The 17,248-nt window shown below is 33.7% G+C and overlaps 2 protein-coding genes and 1 pseudogene across 3 annotated transcripts; 1 reads left to right on the forward strand and 2 right to left on the reverse strand.

The window, feature by feature from the left end:
• Window positions 1-9,484: 9,484 nt before the first annotated feature.
• Window positions 9,485-10,148, forward strand: LOC121754723 (annotated as a pseudogene).
• A 1,145-nt stretch (window positions 10,149-11,293) lies between these two features.
• On the reverse strand, window positions 11,294-14,148 carry LOC121753582 (trafficking protein particle complex subunit 4-like). Its single transcript, XM_042148795.1, has 3 exons — window positions 13,956-14,148; window positions 13,692-13,860; window positions 11,294-11,681 (listed from the first exon to the last, which is right to left on the reverse strand). The coding sequence occupies exons 1-3, from the start codon at window positions 14,013-14,015 to the stop codon at window positions 11,485-11,487; spliced, it is 426 nt and encodes a 141-aa protein (XP_042004729.1). The 5' UTR covers window positions 14,016-14,148; the 3' UTR covers window positions 11,294-11,484.
• Window positions 14,149-15,448: 1,300 nt separating this feature from the next.
• On the reverse strand, window positions 15,449-16,830 carry LOC121755259 (ADP-ribosylation factor 1-like). 2 transcript variants are annotated; one of them, XM_042150536.1, is made up of 6 exons: window positions 16,728-16,830; window positions 16,354-16,506; window positions 16,062-16,132; window positions 15,854-15,973; window positions 15,579-15,779; window positions 15,449-15,509 (listed from the first exon to the last, which is right to left on the reverse strand). In XM_042150536.1, the coding sequence occupies exons 1-6, from the start codon at window positions 16,753-16,755 to the stop codon at window positions 15,504-15,506; spliced, it is 579 nt and encodes a 192-aa protein (XP_042006470.1). In that variant the 5' UTR covers window positions 16,756-16,830; the 3' UTR covers window positions 15,449-15,503. The 2 variants fall into 2 exon arrangements, with proteins under 2 accessions (XP_042006470.1, XP_042006469.1); XM_042150535.1 differs by lacking the exon at window positions 15,449-15,509 and having other exon boundaries at window positions 15,513-15,779.
• Between the last annotated feature and the right edge of the window lie 418 nt (window positions 16,831-17,248).

Here is a 17,248-nt window from a genome sequence, read left to right on the forward strand (position 1 = left end):
TAGCAAGTTAATTATCAAACTTGGCCAATATAAAAAGTTGTACTAGCTCGGTCCAAAAAAAAAGAGTATTGGTAATTTGGAACTATAAAATGAAGAAAGAGTGAAAATTTATGTATAATATTTCATAATCTATATATATCCATTTGAAAAGGTTGGGAGATTTGTAATGGAAATGCTCCTGATGTAAAGGCAGGCGGCGTATCTTCAAAACTTGATACTCCTACAAAAAAAACACCACCTAAAACTGACACAGAGATGAAGAACCCGACCGCAATAGCAATGACAATAAGGCTATTTGTTTTTTCAAAATTCGCCATTTCCACTTTATGAATTATGATCGAAGTCCCAAGTTAGAAAGGACTAGACAGACTTTCGTACTTTCTTTTTCCCCAACTCAAGTTTATGATGTTTGATTGGACAAAACATATCAAAATCACAAAGGACTAGACTCACTTCAACTTCTTGACGACCTGAAAATTCGTCCACCTACATACTACAAAATTTATGAGGAATTAGGTCATCCGCAACTCTCTCTCTTATCCGTCTCTTCTCTTCACTATTCATGGGTCTCGCTGTACTTTTCATCTCTTCTCTTAACTAAGAGACCGCACATGCAACCCTACATCTCTTAAGCGTCTCTTAACCATCTCATCCGTTAACTATTCATTCAATTTCATTTTTTATTTTTATTTCCAACAAATTCAATTAATAAAAACACACTTTATTAAATAAAAAAAAATTAAATTATAACTTAAAATTCTAAAAAAATAAAAAACCACATTAATAAAATCTAAAAAAAATAAAAATTACGATGGATGTAAGTCCGGGATCGACGTTGAGGCGCCACGGCTTCCTCCTCCTCCTCCCTGCGTCGATCTTCTTCTAGCGATTCTTCCATTATTCGACGCATTAGCTCAAACGGATCAATGAATGGATTAAATTTGGGAGAAGAATAATGTTTTGAGATGAAGAATGTAGAGTGTTTGAGAGTGTTTGAGTGAGAATAAAGAGTTTTTTTTTGGATTAATTTGTGGTAATGATTTGATATTTATAGAAGTGATTAGGGGCTTAAAAAGAATTCAAAAAAAATAAAAAAATGTAAAAAACGGCTATAAACGACTAGTATAATTTTGAATTTTTTTTATTTTTCAATTTTTTTCTGATTTTTTTTAAAAAAACAATAAAAAATACATTTTCAACGGAAATAAACGACGCCCACTCGCGGGCCGGCGAGTGGGCGTCACGGACGAACCGCAGCTTGCCGAGTGTCTCTCCGCGACGAGTTATGGGACGGGCTGGGGACGAGACGGAGCCTGCAACGCTGTCTCGCTGCCGTCTCGTCTCTCCGAGGCGAGATAGGGACCGCAACGAGACGCGTTGCGGATGCCCTAATGTCTTCGGTTTGATGTCTGTCTCACCTAATCCATTCATACTCCACATTCATAACAAATACTCCCTCCGTCCCGCACTACTCGCACTTATTTCCTTTTTGGGCGTCTCAAGTTACTTGCACTCTTTCCATTTTTAGTAAAAAATTTCACCTACAGCCGTCATTTTTGACTTTCCTATACACTCATTCCTTAATCTCCGAGCCGAAAAGGAAATGAGCGAGTAGCCCGGGACGGAGGGAGTAAAATAATCTTATAAACATAAGTAATTTTAATAAGTAATAGTGGGTCCATTTTATTTTGTTGTAAGTGTGGAGTAGGAATTGATTAGGATTAGGCTATCCTTACCGCTTTTATACTCCTTCCGTCCCATCATAAGTAATTGATTTCCTTTTTTTGATTGTTTCACCACTAAGTGATTGATTTCCTTTTTAGCTAAAAATAAAACATTTAATAACTCTTACTTTAGTCGCTATTATGCTTTATTCTATCTTTATTCTCTTACTTTATCATCTGCCTACTTTATTCTCTCCACTTAACTTAATAATATAATTTTTAAATCTCGTTCCGAAAAGAAATTAATCATATATGGTGGGATAGAAGAGTATAAAGTTATTATTGACCAAATTAAAGATCCTTGGAGATTGGACATAAACTGGGGTAACTTTTACTAATTAAATTGGGTTATAATTTATTTAAATCCAATTAGAATATTATAATTAATCAGTATAGTTGAATGATATTAACTTCGCATGGTAAACTTTTACTGCTTAAATTCAGTCAGTTTATTTAAATCCAATCAAAATATTATAATTAATCACTACAGTTGAATAATATTGACTTCGCATCCAATATTTGATGTGAATCAAATTGAGCTCTTGTTTATTACTCCCTCCGTTTTTTAAAAATAACAACTATTTTCATTTTGGGTCGTTCCTTAAAAATAGAAACTTTAGAATCTTTCTTTTTTAGGACATGTGCACCCCACCATTCACTAACTCTACGTTCACTATTTTTTCTCTTCCTCTTTCTTATTTTACTCATTTTTCTTTTCTTCTCTCTTACTTTACCAATTTTTCTTACTTACTTTACTAATTGTGTATTAAAACACATGTCGTTTCAAATGTTTCTATTTTTTTAATAGGATGGACTCGTGAATAAAGAAAAGTGAAGGTTACTATTTAGGAATCAGTCTTGTTATTAAATGGAAATATGCATATATAACTTAGTGAAGGTTACTATTTAGGAATCAGTCTTGTTATTAAATGGAAATATGCATATATAACTTGAAGTTTACTTATGTATCGCATATTGCTTGATTATCTCTAATTTCGTATCGCAGATTGCTTGAAACCATATGCCGAGTTGATTGCTTATGTATCACATATTGCTTACCTAGATTGTTATTTTAATTATGGTGTCACCATAGTGTTTTGATTTCATATCGCAGATTGGTTGGAACTATATGTCAAGTTACTTGCCTATGTATCGCAGATTGCATACTACGCTTTTGTCAAGTTGCCACTTTAAGATTGGTGTCACCATAATGCATCCCTATCAATATATAACTCAGTATTATTGAGCGAGTGTAACTGAAATTAAATTTTCAGAGGATTTAATTGAGGGACTTTTATAACTCATACGAAAGAAATCAAGCATCAATATTGACGTACCAAACTATTATGCATGAACTAATGCTTATGAAAAATCACTTAAGCAAGAAATTTACTACAGTATTTAGTAGAAGTGGTCTATTATCAAATGGAAATATACATATATAACTTGAATATATTGAACAGGCGTAATAAGTGCATATCTCATCAAATTCAATTGTAGGGATGTCAATGTAACCCGAACCCGCGGGTTGGCCCGAATAACCCGATAAAAATACAGGGTTAGGGTTGTAATTTCGCAGCCCGAATTTAAAATCGAGCCATTCGGGCTGACCCGTTCGGGTTGTCGGGTTAGGCGGGCTGACCCGTTCGGGTTACGGGTCGGCCCGTCGGGTTGAAGGCTTCTGCACATCGAGCAGTTTTTGTAACGATCATAACTTTCTCTACAAAGCTCCTATTGAGGCGTGCAATATATCCACGCGAAGCTCTTTCGAAGACGAAGAGAATGATATGTATTAGAGGTTTATCAGACTTCAAAATCACGAGAAACATTGACTCAAACAGGGCTGCTGCACATCCACATATTTTATGTACATTTTCTAATCCATTTTCTATCATTTCTCAACAAACATGTAAACATACCAAAATATAGAAATATAATCAAAATAATCCAAGACAACCCTCTAAAACCATGCAAAATCCAAATACGTCAACCGACTATATAAGATAACGAAAAAAATCTCTATGTGGTTCATGGATTCATAAATACCCGTATATAAAAGCTTTCTTTTAGTATATTTCCAATATAATAGTGCAAAGTATTTTGACGCTGCTTCGTCATTGAATTATGCGTATTTTGATGATTCTTAAAACAAAGATAAATTATTATTTGACTTATTTACAGCTGGAATAAATTAAATTTGACCAATCATAATTCAAGAAAACTTAGAGTTACTCCAATTAGCTAGCATCTTGATAATTCACTCTTATGAAAATTTTATTTAATATTTTACGAATTGATTTATGTTTGAATTTTGAAACAAAGTGTTGATTTATGTTTTAAATACATAAACATAAACATACTATTGATAGATATTTTGTAAATAATTATTTAATGAATAAGTTATTTAAATTTAAATAACTTAATCTTTTTTAAAAATATTAAAGAAAATTAAAAATATGTATTTCATTATTGAATGATTAATTAAAAATACGTATATAATTAAAGAAAATTTAAAATACGTATTATTTTTTAAAAATATTAAAAGAATTAAAAATACGCATTGGCCCGAATAACCCAGTGGGTTAGCCCGAAACCCGAAGGGTTAGGGTTAGGGTCGGACTTTTATAACCCGAAAAAATCATAACCCGAATAGCCCGTACCCGAATGGCCCGACAACCCGAATGGATTGGCCCGAACCCGAACGGGTTGGCCCGATTGACTTCTTGAATCAATTGTACTAAGAAGATAGTAGTAATAACTAAAAGCAAGAGAATTTAATGAGGACACTTTTATAACTGATATGAAGAGAATTTAATGAGGACACTTTTATAACTGATATGAATGAAATCTAGCACCAATATAGATGTACCAAACTATTAGAGATAAAATACTTTGTGCATAGATGAGTAACTTTTAATTATTAAAGTGATTTGGCTAAGAAATTTACTAGTAGTAGTATATTGTTGAGTTGATCTTATTATTAAATAGAAATATCAATAAATAACTTGAAAATGAGAAAAACCTATTAATACAAAATATAATCAAATGAAAATGAGAAAATTACTTCGGGGAATAAAAAATGCGACACAATTAACCAAATATAGAGCCAATCTGATGATGACATGTGTATTTCACCCTCTTCTTTTCCATCCTTTTTAAATTGAGGGTTACACCTCCTAATCTTAAATTTGAAATAATCACAAGATTTGTGCGAATATTACCTTCTATAGTTTTGACAATTTATTACATCCTTCAGTTCTATCACAACTAAAACGTTTATTTTGATCATATTAATTAAAAAATGAGCGTTTAGTAAGATAATAGATAAAAGAAATAATAAAATGTAGATAATTAAATATAGAACAAAGTGAGAGTTAATAAAATATAAAGATTAAATGTATTATTTTTTTTCTATAAAGAAAAATAAATGATTCAATTATAGTGGAACGACCAAAAATAAAATACGACAATAGAACGGATGAACCGAAGTATTAGCATATGACCAACCTCGATGTGGATAGCCTAAAACATTTTACCGAGTAAGCTAATGCAAAATGATTAATTATAAAAAATGTTAAAAATCATAACATAAAAATGTATTGTAAAATAATATAGTTTATTTTTAAAGTATAACGATACATTAATATAATTAGGACTATTCTTTTTTTCTTTTGTCATTACTTGAATATTTTATATTTATGGGATATAATGTGTGTACACCATTATTTACTCCAACTTTTTTTTATTTCGGTACAATAATACAATAACAATAATCAAATGATTTATTATTATTGTGTATTATCATATTTATGACTATTATTATTATTGGTATTGTGTTTTAATTGCACTGTTTTAGTGATAAACAACCCGAATTACGAATTCAAAATAGTCGACACAAAATATGCATATGAAATTGATGGCGCCGGTGAATTTCATCTCCGGCGATCGGAATATCAGGAAAAACCTTCTGCTTATTTCCAGAAACTTGAGGTGACTCTTTTAATATTGTTGTTTGCTTCGAAAATTTTCCTTGTTGAACCCTATATGTGAGAGTGTTTCTGATAATTTAGTGTTTTTATCCATGTTCAGGTAATCGGAAACAGGATTATGTTGCAGGTTTATTGATTTTCTAAAATCTATTTAATGCAAATTTGCAGGTTTCTCGATTTTCTGAATTCATCTAAAATTCCTTTTCGTATAAATGCTAGTTGCATGTAGTAACCCCACCCGCTCTCCCTTTTCTTATATGTCTGATAGTAAACTTCATGCTTATTTGTGGTGCTTTTTAAAGTTAAAAGCTTTAAAACACTATGAACTTTGATTAGTTCTGTAATTACAACATCACTTCTAGGTTGTAGCAATTATATCACTACTCATTTTTTTGGCAATTAAAACATGATAAGTTTTAATAGGAAACAGAAGTTAGTGTCTGAATGTTGCGTTAAAGTGGTCTTGCTATATTTACGGCACTAACTAAAGTTCAAGATTTTAAGACTACTAGGCCTAGGTATTGTTCATGGAATTAAAATGTTTCTCAGTAATTGAATATTAGACTGTGATGCTTTCTATGTTAATCTCTGATTAATCAATACATTAAGTTAATGGAAATAAATAAAATTCATTTCAAGCTTCAGATTATGTTAAAGGTTTTCATCATACACTACTTTTTTGGATGTTTGAAGTTTCTGATAGTCTCTATATTGTCAATTGAAGATAGACTTTGGTTATTACTTTCCATAAATCTACTAATATTTCCTAGTTCACGCAAATCATAACTCAGAAAAAAAAAATGGACATCTAGCAGCATTATGTAAGGGTTTGCAATAATTTTGTTTGAAAAAAGATAGGTGAATAATAATTAATCTATACCTATTATAAAGAAGCCTTGTTTTGGTTTGCCTATTATTATACCCCTATTTGTTTTCTGGCAAACTCATAGTTTAAGATGGTTTTAGAGGTGATTAACTCATATTTTTGGTGAATTAAGGTGCTTATTATAGGTTTTCACCCATTTAGTCATCAATTAAATGAAGTAACAAGTTTGTTGGAGTTTTGAAGTGAAAACGGGTTAAAACGGGCAAGACGGAGCGAACGAGGCTGACTCCAGAGAGAAGACCCAGCCGGGTGTTTTCCATTTCACGGAAAACCAGGTCGGGTGTTTTGTAGCAGAAATCGGGTTCCAGAGAGAAGACCCGGCCAGGTGTTTCGCCACTTACAGATCACCTAGCCGGGTGTTTTGAATAAGTACCCATTTAATCCTGATTTCACTCCGAGTATAAGAGGGGACTTCACACATTTGAGCCATAACTCACACACGACGATTCTGAGTAAGAGAGCACGGTTTTGAAGAGGATTTGAAGGCTTAGGAGCTTCCCCTCTCAAGAGATTGAAGGAGAAGACTCCCCACCATCATTTCTACCATAGGGAGTTCTAGTTTCTAATTTCTATCTAGGGGTGAGCAAAAAAAACGGAAACCGAATATCCGAACCGAACCAAACCGAAATTTTGAAATTCGGTTCGGTTATTTCGGTTTTTCGGTTCGGTTCGGTTTTGAAAATACAAAAATTTTAGTTTTTCGGTTCGGTTCGGGCGAAGAAAAAAACCGAAAAACCGAATAACCGAATTATATATATTATATTATATATAATATATAGTATATTATTTTAATAAATTCTACTATATTATATATATTATATGTATTATTAATTTTATATTATATATAAATATTCTATTAGTATATATAAAATAAAATAAATTACACACACATATATATTAATATTATATTTATTTTTTCGGTTTTGTTCGTTTTTTTCAGTTTTTTAAGTTCGGTTTTCGGTTTTTCGATTTCGGTTTTTCGGTTTTTCGGGTTCGGTTCGGTTTGGATTTTGAACTAAATTCGGTTTTTCGGTTTTGGTTCGGTTTTGACAAAAAACCGAACCGAAACCCGAATGCACACCCCTATTTCTATCCATGTTTTCTTTCATTTGCTTTGTTTTTACTTTTGTTTCATCTTTGAACATGAGTAGCTAGATTTTCCTTAGGGATGTGGTGATGTTTGTATGGAATCCATGGGTTGATCCTTGATTTATGCTATCTATCTCCTGTGTTGGTTTTTGTTGATTATTGAGCTCTTATTATCCAATTGCCTAGCTAACAATTTGATATATCTTGTTCTAATTAATGACATTGAGAGATGCATGATTAGAATAGTTAGGTAATCAACAACTATGTGCGTTACATGTAATCGAGAGATGCATATAGAGAGAGGACTTGGGTCCGTTGTTCTAGGGAGTTAATCTTGAATTGTATGGAGGAGACTCCTACATTAGGGATTAATCCACGAGTTAGATGCACCCGAGAAGGGGTCTAACCAATTAACCCGACCTTCCTAGCCACACATGAGAACTAATAGATGAGCATGATCCCTAGGTGAAACCCGTGATCCATACTAACGGATCCATATCCCTACCTTTCCAAATTTGTGTGAAAAATCATACTATGTTTGTCTTGCTTAGTTATTTATCTTTACTTGATTAATTGTTCTTTGATCTTAGTTATAGAAAACCAAAAACCCCTTTTAGTAGTCTAAATAGTATTCAAAGTTGCATCGTAATACTCAAACCGGCTTTTAGTCTTTGAGGATCGATAATTTTAGTTTGTCATATGCTATTTAGCCCGTACACTTGTGGGTGACGCTTTTTAATGCAAAATTAGCATTAGTCATTTCCTCATGAATTTTGATTATAAATGCGTGTTATGTTGTAAAGATAGTTTTGTAATTAAAAATGAATAGGTTTTATGAGATGTTCTTTTTTTCATATGAAATTCTTCAAGGTTTTGAAAATATTATCTATTTTTACATATTTATCTACTCCATTAACCCAATATTTTGTGTGCGTACCATCCCGCTAGTTTGTGTAAAAGCACTCGCAACATCGTTTCCACAAATTCAAGTGTATACATTTTCATTAATCTTAACCTCCTTTTAGAATTTACATGTCTAATAACATGTGAGGCAATTAGTTCTTACTGCATTGGAGCTAACTAGCAATTCAAACCAAGATATATCCAAATAAATCACCAATATAAATGCTCTCGACGAAATGACTTTTATGTTAGCACTTCTTAATTGCTTTCGAGAGGCGCCAAAACTGGAAGATGATTCGAATGGTTGGTGCCAGATTTATTTTCGACGGTTACAACGTGATAAACAACAAAATTAGTTGAAGTCATAGAGCATGGCTGTAAGGACTTGCATTATCTCTACATCGGGATAGAAAAGCATAGCCTTAAATTTCCTTCAACCGGTTGATATATCTTGTACTACGCGAGGAATGTGAATAACGTGACCAGATAGTGATTATCAGACACCTTTTTCATACGTTTGCACAAAATTCTGAAACGTGGCTAGGCTTTGTAATGGCTCCTGCCCCAAACTAACTATAAAGCAGTACCCAACGGAGAACATGCACACCATTGAAGCTATACATATCATTATATGTGCTTGTACCTGCTTCAGAATTATCTCCTTCCTTAAGAAATTATTCTTGTTTTTTAGAATACTTAGCTCAAATGGATCATGAAGTTGCCATTACTATAAACAAAACTTTGGCTGATGATATTGATAGTCTAAGTAGACTCTATGATATTTATTTCCATATAGTTCATTAATATTAGATTTTTTACTATATAAGTAGGCATAGTAAGAGACATAATATACCCAAATTAAAATGAAGGATGTGTTTTTATAATTTGTTCAGTTTACGGAGTACTGGAAGATGATTTACCTGGATGCAGACATCCAAGTGCTTGGCAATATGGACAACCTCTTTTCTATGCTGTGATGGATTGCTTGTGTGACCTTTGTCCACATGTGGTCCAATGGCCTCAAGAATTGGGTGAAAGGCCTCTTGTTTATCTAAATTGTGGCATGTTTATTTTTGAACCTTCTGGTCACACATATGTCCGCCTCCTGCGCACCCTTAAAGTCACACCCACCACCCCGTTTGCAGAGCAGGTAGAATGCAAAATACTTGATGAATATTAAATATGTTGATTTAAATTAGAGATCTTCACACATGTGTGTCTCTGTTGTTCAATCTGCAGGATTTCCTTAACATGTTCTTCAAAGACATCTCGAAGCCACTCCACCATATCTACAACTTACTACTGCCAATGCTTTGGCGCCACCCCGAGTATGTGGAGCTTGACACAGTGAAGGCAGTTCACTTCTGTCTCCCTGGTTCAAAGCCGTGGGACTATACCGGGGAAGAGGAGAATATGGATAGAAAAGATGTGAAAATGTTGGTTGCGGTGCTCCAGTGGACCTCCTCTGCAATGGAGCTACTAGCCACGGTTCTAATGGAGCTAGTAGCTGGGGTTTCAGTTGGGGATTTTTTACTCGAGCTAGTAGCCGGACTTTAGTTTGCATGTTGTAGTTGGATTTGCTCATAACCTTTGCATCTGCGATGCAGGAGAACTACCTATATTATCCAAACTTGTTTGTCTGTCACATTGCAGTGCAAACTTGTGTGTAAATCTCTGCTTAGACATGTTTCTATTATGAATTATGAATAAAGAGGGATTTTCTTTTCTTTCAATAATTAGTGGCTACACTGTTATGAGATGTGATGTTTTGTAATTTGCTTGAATCTTCACTCAGTCATATTTCAGAGTAAACAATTATCTATGGATCAATGAGATCTGAGTTCAGTGTTGCCTCAGAAATGGTTCCATTTAAGTGTCATATTACGAAGGTGGTGTTTCACTCTTCATGATTTATGATAGTATATAATAGACATGATTGATTATTTTTATCTTCTGTATTAGGATTTTTCCATTCCTACCCTTTTTAATTGGACATAAAAAATCACGCAAGTTAGCTCAGATTTGTTCAAGGGTCCTTAAGATATCTCAAAGTTCCAATTTGCCTTAGTAAATACTAGGGAGTGACTAATTAGATACTCCATGAATCAATTTTACTGAGGAGTTTGCAATGAGTTTATTCATTTTAGTGATATTACATTTTGTCTGAAATTGTTCCCTCATTAGTTGGGATGGTTTTATGCCATATACATTAATCATTGACACCAATTTCTTCGTAATATATTAGAATGAACTTTGCCTCAGAAACTGCTATTCATCAATCACCGCATTCAGGTAAGATTAACCATTTATTTATGGAAAGGTTAATAGCGATCACAAAACAAAAGGTTGAATAACAAGTAAAATGGATATTCATAATTATTAACACTGATTAAAACGTAGTAGACTTTTTTTTTTGTTTTTCCAAGAGAATCAATAATAGTTTCTCGTCTACCCAGGATGCCTTGAACCACTGACTTATTGGTTAGAGTGAAAAGCGTATTACCAACTAAGATGTGCTTCATCGTCAACACTAATTAAAATGTTCTCATCAAATAAATGCATGTTAGTATTTGTGTCAAACAAGAACTCAACACACATCAGTGCATCATTTATGAAAGAAGAAAGAAGCATAATTTATGAATTATATATGGATCCATAGATGAATTCAGAAAATAAACATGCACTTCAGATGCTCAGCACAATTTCAAGAATCCGAATTATCAAAGAATCAGTCTCCACAAGCAACATAGTCGTCGCATATACAAATCTGAGTTTACTGAAACCGAATCACCTAGCCGCCTTCTATCATTGTTTTCAAAACAGAACGCTCAACAATAACATAAACGGGCTAAGTATACAGGACGCACACGAGATTCCTTTCCCTGCTAGCAGGTCATCTCCCCAATAAGGCGACTCGCTCCTTCTGTACTGCCTGTGCCAAACTTATGTCAAACAACTCGCATCGAATTGGCATTTCCATCTCGTAGAAAGGGTTCTTCAAGACAAAATCTGTGTATAACTCATATATATGTTTCAACAGATTCTCCATATGCTGAGTTCCGGGCTCACAAACCACAAAGAATTTTGTACCTACACGATTTAATTCATGACATCAAATGAGAAAAAATCAACCCCAAAAAGTTTCAAGAATCGCTAGGCAGTATATAAAGGGACGGCGACAAGATGTATAAAATTGCGTTTTGTGTAACTGACAGTCATGAAATTACAAAGGAGCAATCATGAAAACACATACAAACCTACCCCACCTCCAGATTCAAGACCATTTCTACCTAGATCTTTTTTGGAAAGTAACAAATTTTATCAGTTTACTGCTAGACTAGCATAAGGCAGGCAAAGAAAAAGCAGCCAGTACATGACTCCAGGCAGACATTTATTTGGTTATCCAAAATTAAGTTCCACGTCCACATGGTGAAGCTTTTACATCCTCAAACTCGAACTGCTCAACATAGATGATAATTAAACTATAATAAAACTATACTCGATGACTTTCTCAACTGCGCGTGCAGCCATGCACTAGTACTCTTCCAAGGTGAGGCATAATATTTTAAGGATGTAACAAAGCCGAGTCAACCTGAGTATTGTGAAACTCAAGCTTGACTCATTGTTTATCGAGTCAAGCTTGAGTATTAGGTAATGAGCATTCGAATCTCACACACCTCTTCAAGCTTAAAGGAGCCAGGAGCCTAAACGAAATTTCTAAGTTTTGGTTTAAATATAAATAATTTTCATCTTTTAAAAATATAACATTTCTGTGCCACCATAAATTGATGTACGAATTATGTCAGGAAGCAGTCCATTCTAGTTAATCACCGGAAAGGTGAATCCTCGTCATGTTCCCAACTTCCCACAACAATCTCAAATGATCTTGACAAACTCTGTTGCAATTATCTGATTTAAAGTACATGTTCAACCAGACAACAACCAATGCTTAGTGTTAGAGCAACACCAGGGTCTCCACTATAGGTGGCTCTGAATTTTGTCCATCATCAGTTTCCTAGAAACGATAGTGTCTAGGAATAGGACAAGAATAAAATATTGTCCTGATATCTGATAGGACAAGCATATGCAATATGATTATCCTGATTAGTATATAAAATTTTTCCCTTCTTAGCCAAAAACTATTTAGACATTTTCCTAAGGCCTCGATGCAAGCAAACTAACTAGTGTGGTCCTACACTTTAATACTAAAGCTGTGAAGCATACAACGTAACAAGACATGGCTATTTACCTCCAGTGATAGCTACCGCCAACTCTAATAAGAATTATACATGTCTCAGTGAAATGAAATCCTCATTCAAGGGGAATATCAGAAGGAACTCATGTACGTCTATCTATTAGTTGAGCAATGAGTGTATGCATATATGCATTAACATAAGTATCTAGTTACTTCTTTACCCTAGGAACTAACACGCTTGAAATCAGAACAATGGAGCACCACATACAAATTTTCTGACTACAGAAATGAGAATAGCCTTGAATCAAAAGCAAGCACCTGAATATTTAATACTACAAGAGATGAGCAAGAAAACATGAGGATAAGCTATAAAATTTGTGGGAGAAATGCAGGTTCTTATCACGTTTTGCAAATGACAAACTAGCACTTGGAAGAAGATTTAGAGCGAATAAATTTTACCAACAGATCATGTATATCTGTGGCCACAGAAAAGACTCACAACTTATCCCCATATGAGGAAACAAAGAGAAGTTAAGAGCTAAAGATCAAAAGCAAAGCACAATTGAGCATCCTACCAACCATTTCCCCCTCCTAAACATCCTCCTTTTTATCAACAATCTCTCTAGTAACTCATTTGTTTCGAACGATTTGCTTTAGTTGCAGACTGCAGATCACAAACACTACGGAAATTCAAGATGATTAAGATTATTTTTTCCAAAACCTCTCATTTTACCCTCTGCAGCAGAAGAAATTTAAATCAGTTCTGTAAGAAACCTATCCAGCTCTAGCAATACAGCTTAAATCACGCATTCACATTCAATCAACAACATAGGAAGACAGGGAATCAATTTAAGAAACTCAGTATAAATAAATACTAGTGCCGAACAACAGCGAGATCTTCTAACCAGTAAGAGATTGAAAACAGTGAAGATCGAAAGTATCAGCCTGAAGAAGGTCGATTCCAAAGCAGCCGGAAACGGGAGAGAGCTGCTGCGAGATTGCGTGCATAGAGTGCCACAGACTCGCTAACCTCAAACTGTCGTTTGTATCCATTCTTCCCGCTGATCCATAATCCTACATTCAATATTCAGATTTATCTCTTGAATTCGTAAACATCAAACACTGAAGATTCAGAAGAACACGTTGAAGGGGGAAAATAGGCATTTTACCTTATAGAAAATGAGACCGCCAGATTTATTGATGATGTAGAGGCTGTAAATCGCTGCCATGGATTTAATCTGTTACTCTGATCTGAGGTTTATGAGCTCAGTCCTAAACCAGGGCTTCCGATTTCACGATCGCCAACCTTCCCTGACTAAATTAAAACTCATTTATCAATTAGAAATTTCTAATTTCAGAAATTCCAATGATAAAAGATTGGGTTCTGAAGTTTTGGGCCTTGTTTTTAAAATTATGAATTCATTCACATTAAATTTTATGGTTTGTTTCACACTTTTTCGTTTGATAACATTTTTTGTTTAAGAGTGTTTAGAGACATTATTTTCAAAATGTCTGTCTGCCTGCCAATATATCAAGATTTTACAAAAAAACTATAATAATTTTAGCATAATTTGTTTCATTATAAATTATTCTGTGTTATAATACACCAATGTCACTAGCTAAATTAAAGTTAGTAATAGATTTTAGATTGACTTGAAATCTTTTACGATAGATTATCTATTTTCAATTTGGATTATGAAATTTCTTTTTCCTCAACTGCAAGAACTTGATCGACTAATGAATACCTAGAGCTATTTGCTTACTTATAAATATTTGAATACATCATGATTTCTTTGCTTTTTATTTAATTTTTGGGTTGTTTCAGTTTGATATGTCTTGACCATCGTATGTTATATTTGACGATCCATATAGATTGCAATCGACAACATGATTCAGATCGTATTAAGTATGAAAAACGTGTCACCATAACATTGATTTCCTCTACACAAAATCATTTGTCATTAGTCGTGGCTTGAAGACACCAAAAGTTCTACATATATTGAATTAGAAACACAATGAGGTTTAATAAAGGAATAACAACAAAAAAACATCATTTGCATTTGAAGCTTGGAAAGGAATAACAACAAAAAAACATCATCATTTCAACTCTGAATCATGCTCACATTTTGAAGCTATATTGCCATTCACCATTTGTCATCCTCAGCAGAAATGGAATTAGATTGGATGAAAAAGACTGATTATAATAAGAGAAGAAACTAGCTGGTTTTTTTTGTCAAAGTAACATCCCCTAATTTTACTAATTTTAAAATTAATTTTTAAAAATAATTTTGGACTATGGAGTACATTACAATCAAAAAACCAAATTTCAATAAAAGCTAGTATAATTTTATATGGTACCTCAGTGTACATTGTTAAGTTTTCTCAACTAGTAAATTTTATAGATTTAATGGGAGAGTATGTTAATTATTCATTTGGATTTTTCAATAGTCTTATTATTTATTCAAAATTAATCTAATAAATTTTCACAAAAACTTACCAACCATATTATATGCAATATGAGATTCATTCAGCAGGAAAAGGATGCATAAAGAAGGCCTATAGTATTAATTGCAGAGTCTTAAAACTCAATTATACATACATACTATCTAGAATACCACTATCTAAATATATACTAGTATATGAAAAGTAACATGATCGCATGGGAAAAGGGTAGTCTCGAACAAGGTTGGCGCCAAACTTCATCCAAGCTTTCTTGTTTAAGACTGTTAAGAAAAAAATAGAAAATGAGTGAGAAGATGCATTTGATTAATTAGGTGATGGATGGTAGGTACCTTGTTAGCAATGTTGTTAGAGAGCCAGTCGAGGCCCTCGTATAGGCCTTCTCCAGAGGTGGCGCACGCACTCTGGATATACCAATGGCGATCGCGAAAGGAGTGGAGCCCGAGCTTGTCAGTTATCTCAGCAGCATTCATAGCATTCGGAAGATCCTGTTTGTTAGCGAAAACTAGCACCACTGCATCCCGAAGCTCATCCTACATCACAAACCCTAACTCTAATTAATTCCTCATTCACTCCAAAAACTATATAGCAACTCATGTTTCTTTACTTCATTTAACATTCTATGCAGCTCATCCCTAGCCTCAATAACACGATCTCGATCGTTGCTATCAACCACGAAAATCAACCCTTGAGTGTTCTGGAAGTAATGCCTCCACAATGGTCGAATCTACCACAATATTAAATAGTCAGAGCCATCAAACATAACCAACCATATATAGATTAACAACACAATTGAAATGAGGTACAACTTATACCTTATCTTGACCACCAACATCCCAAACAGTGAAGCTTATGTTCTTGTATTCAACTGTCTCCACATTGAATCCTAAACAAGAGGTGATCACATCACACAACTAGTAAGGCCAAAGGCAATTCACATCAATATATCTATGATCCACCATAGAAATTAAAAGTATAGTACAAATACTAACCAAATATACTTGATCTTAATCATCTAATTAATCAAAATATGCTGTTGAATGATCTACTATAAAATATGAAATTCTTTCCAGAACATAGAAATAGAATATGTAGGAAGACGCATACCAATTGTTGGAATGGTTGTGACGATTTCTCCCAACTTGAGTTTATACAATATGGTGGTCTTACCAGCAGCATCAAGACCTACCATAAGAATTCGCATCTCCTTCTTCGCAAACAGCCGGCTAAAAAGCTTCGTGAAGGACAACCCCATTTTCTCTACATATGTGTCACACCCATAAACTAATTGTAACCATCATTTTGAAACAATAAATTTAATCTCATGTGCATACAATTTAATTAGAGCTTGTTTTCTACATTTGATTCATAGATATGGCAACTAATTATTTCTCCAGGACATGTATATCTCAATAAACACCTACATGCAATATTCAAACTAAATAGGAATTAGACCATATATTGAAAAAAACATGACTTACGTGAAAATTTGACCAAAGACTTCTTCATTTAGAAGATGTTTGAGAAATAAGGAAATGGGTTTTGTGGATGTAATTGAAACAACAAATTGAGATGTGATATGCGAGAATGGCATCCAAATTGTCGATGTTATAGAAACAGCAGCATAGGGCCAACGAACAACAAAATGTTAACACAATAATAATGAGGAGGGAGAAGAAGAAGGCCACATAAAATCTATTTGTGGTTATATTTAATTTTGTGGAGATGAAGCTAATTTATTTTGGATTGAGGTTATTTTCCAAGCCAACTCATAAAAATGTGTAACTCAACTAAAGATTGAGAACTATGGAAATACTGCATTTGTCTGTTGTGTGAATGCGAGAATAGCGTTGGAGCATGCGGCTGCAATTACTGGATGAATGTAACACCAATAAAGAGTGGGTGGGTAGCAAAGATCGACACTAGAGGTGATAGTTATATTGAATACATTTGAATATTAAGTTTTAATTAATTGATTTTGGACCATTAATTAATTAGAGGA

Source organism: Salvia splendens, chromosome 11 (genome assembly GCF_004379255.2).
Source record: "Salvia splendens isolate huo1 chromosome 11, SspV2, whole genome shotgun sequence".
In the NCBI taxonomy this organism is placed as follows: domain Eukaryota; kingdom Viridiplantae; phylum Streptophyta; class Magnoliopsida; order Lamiales; family Lamiaceae; genus Salvia; species Salvia splendens.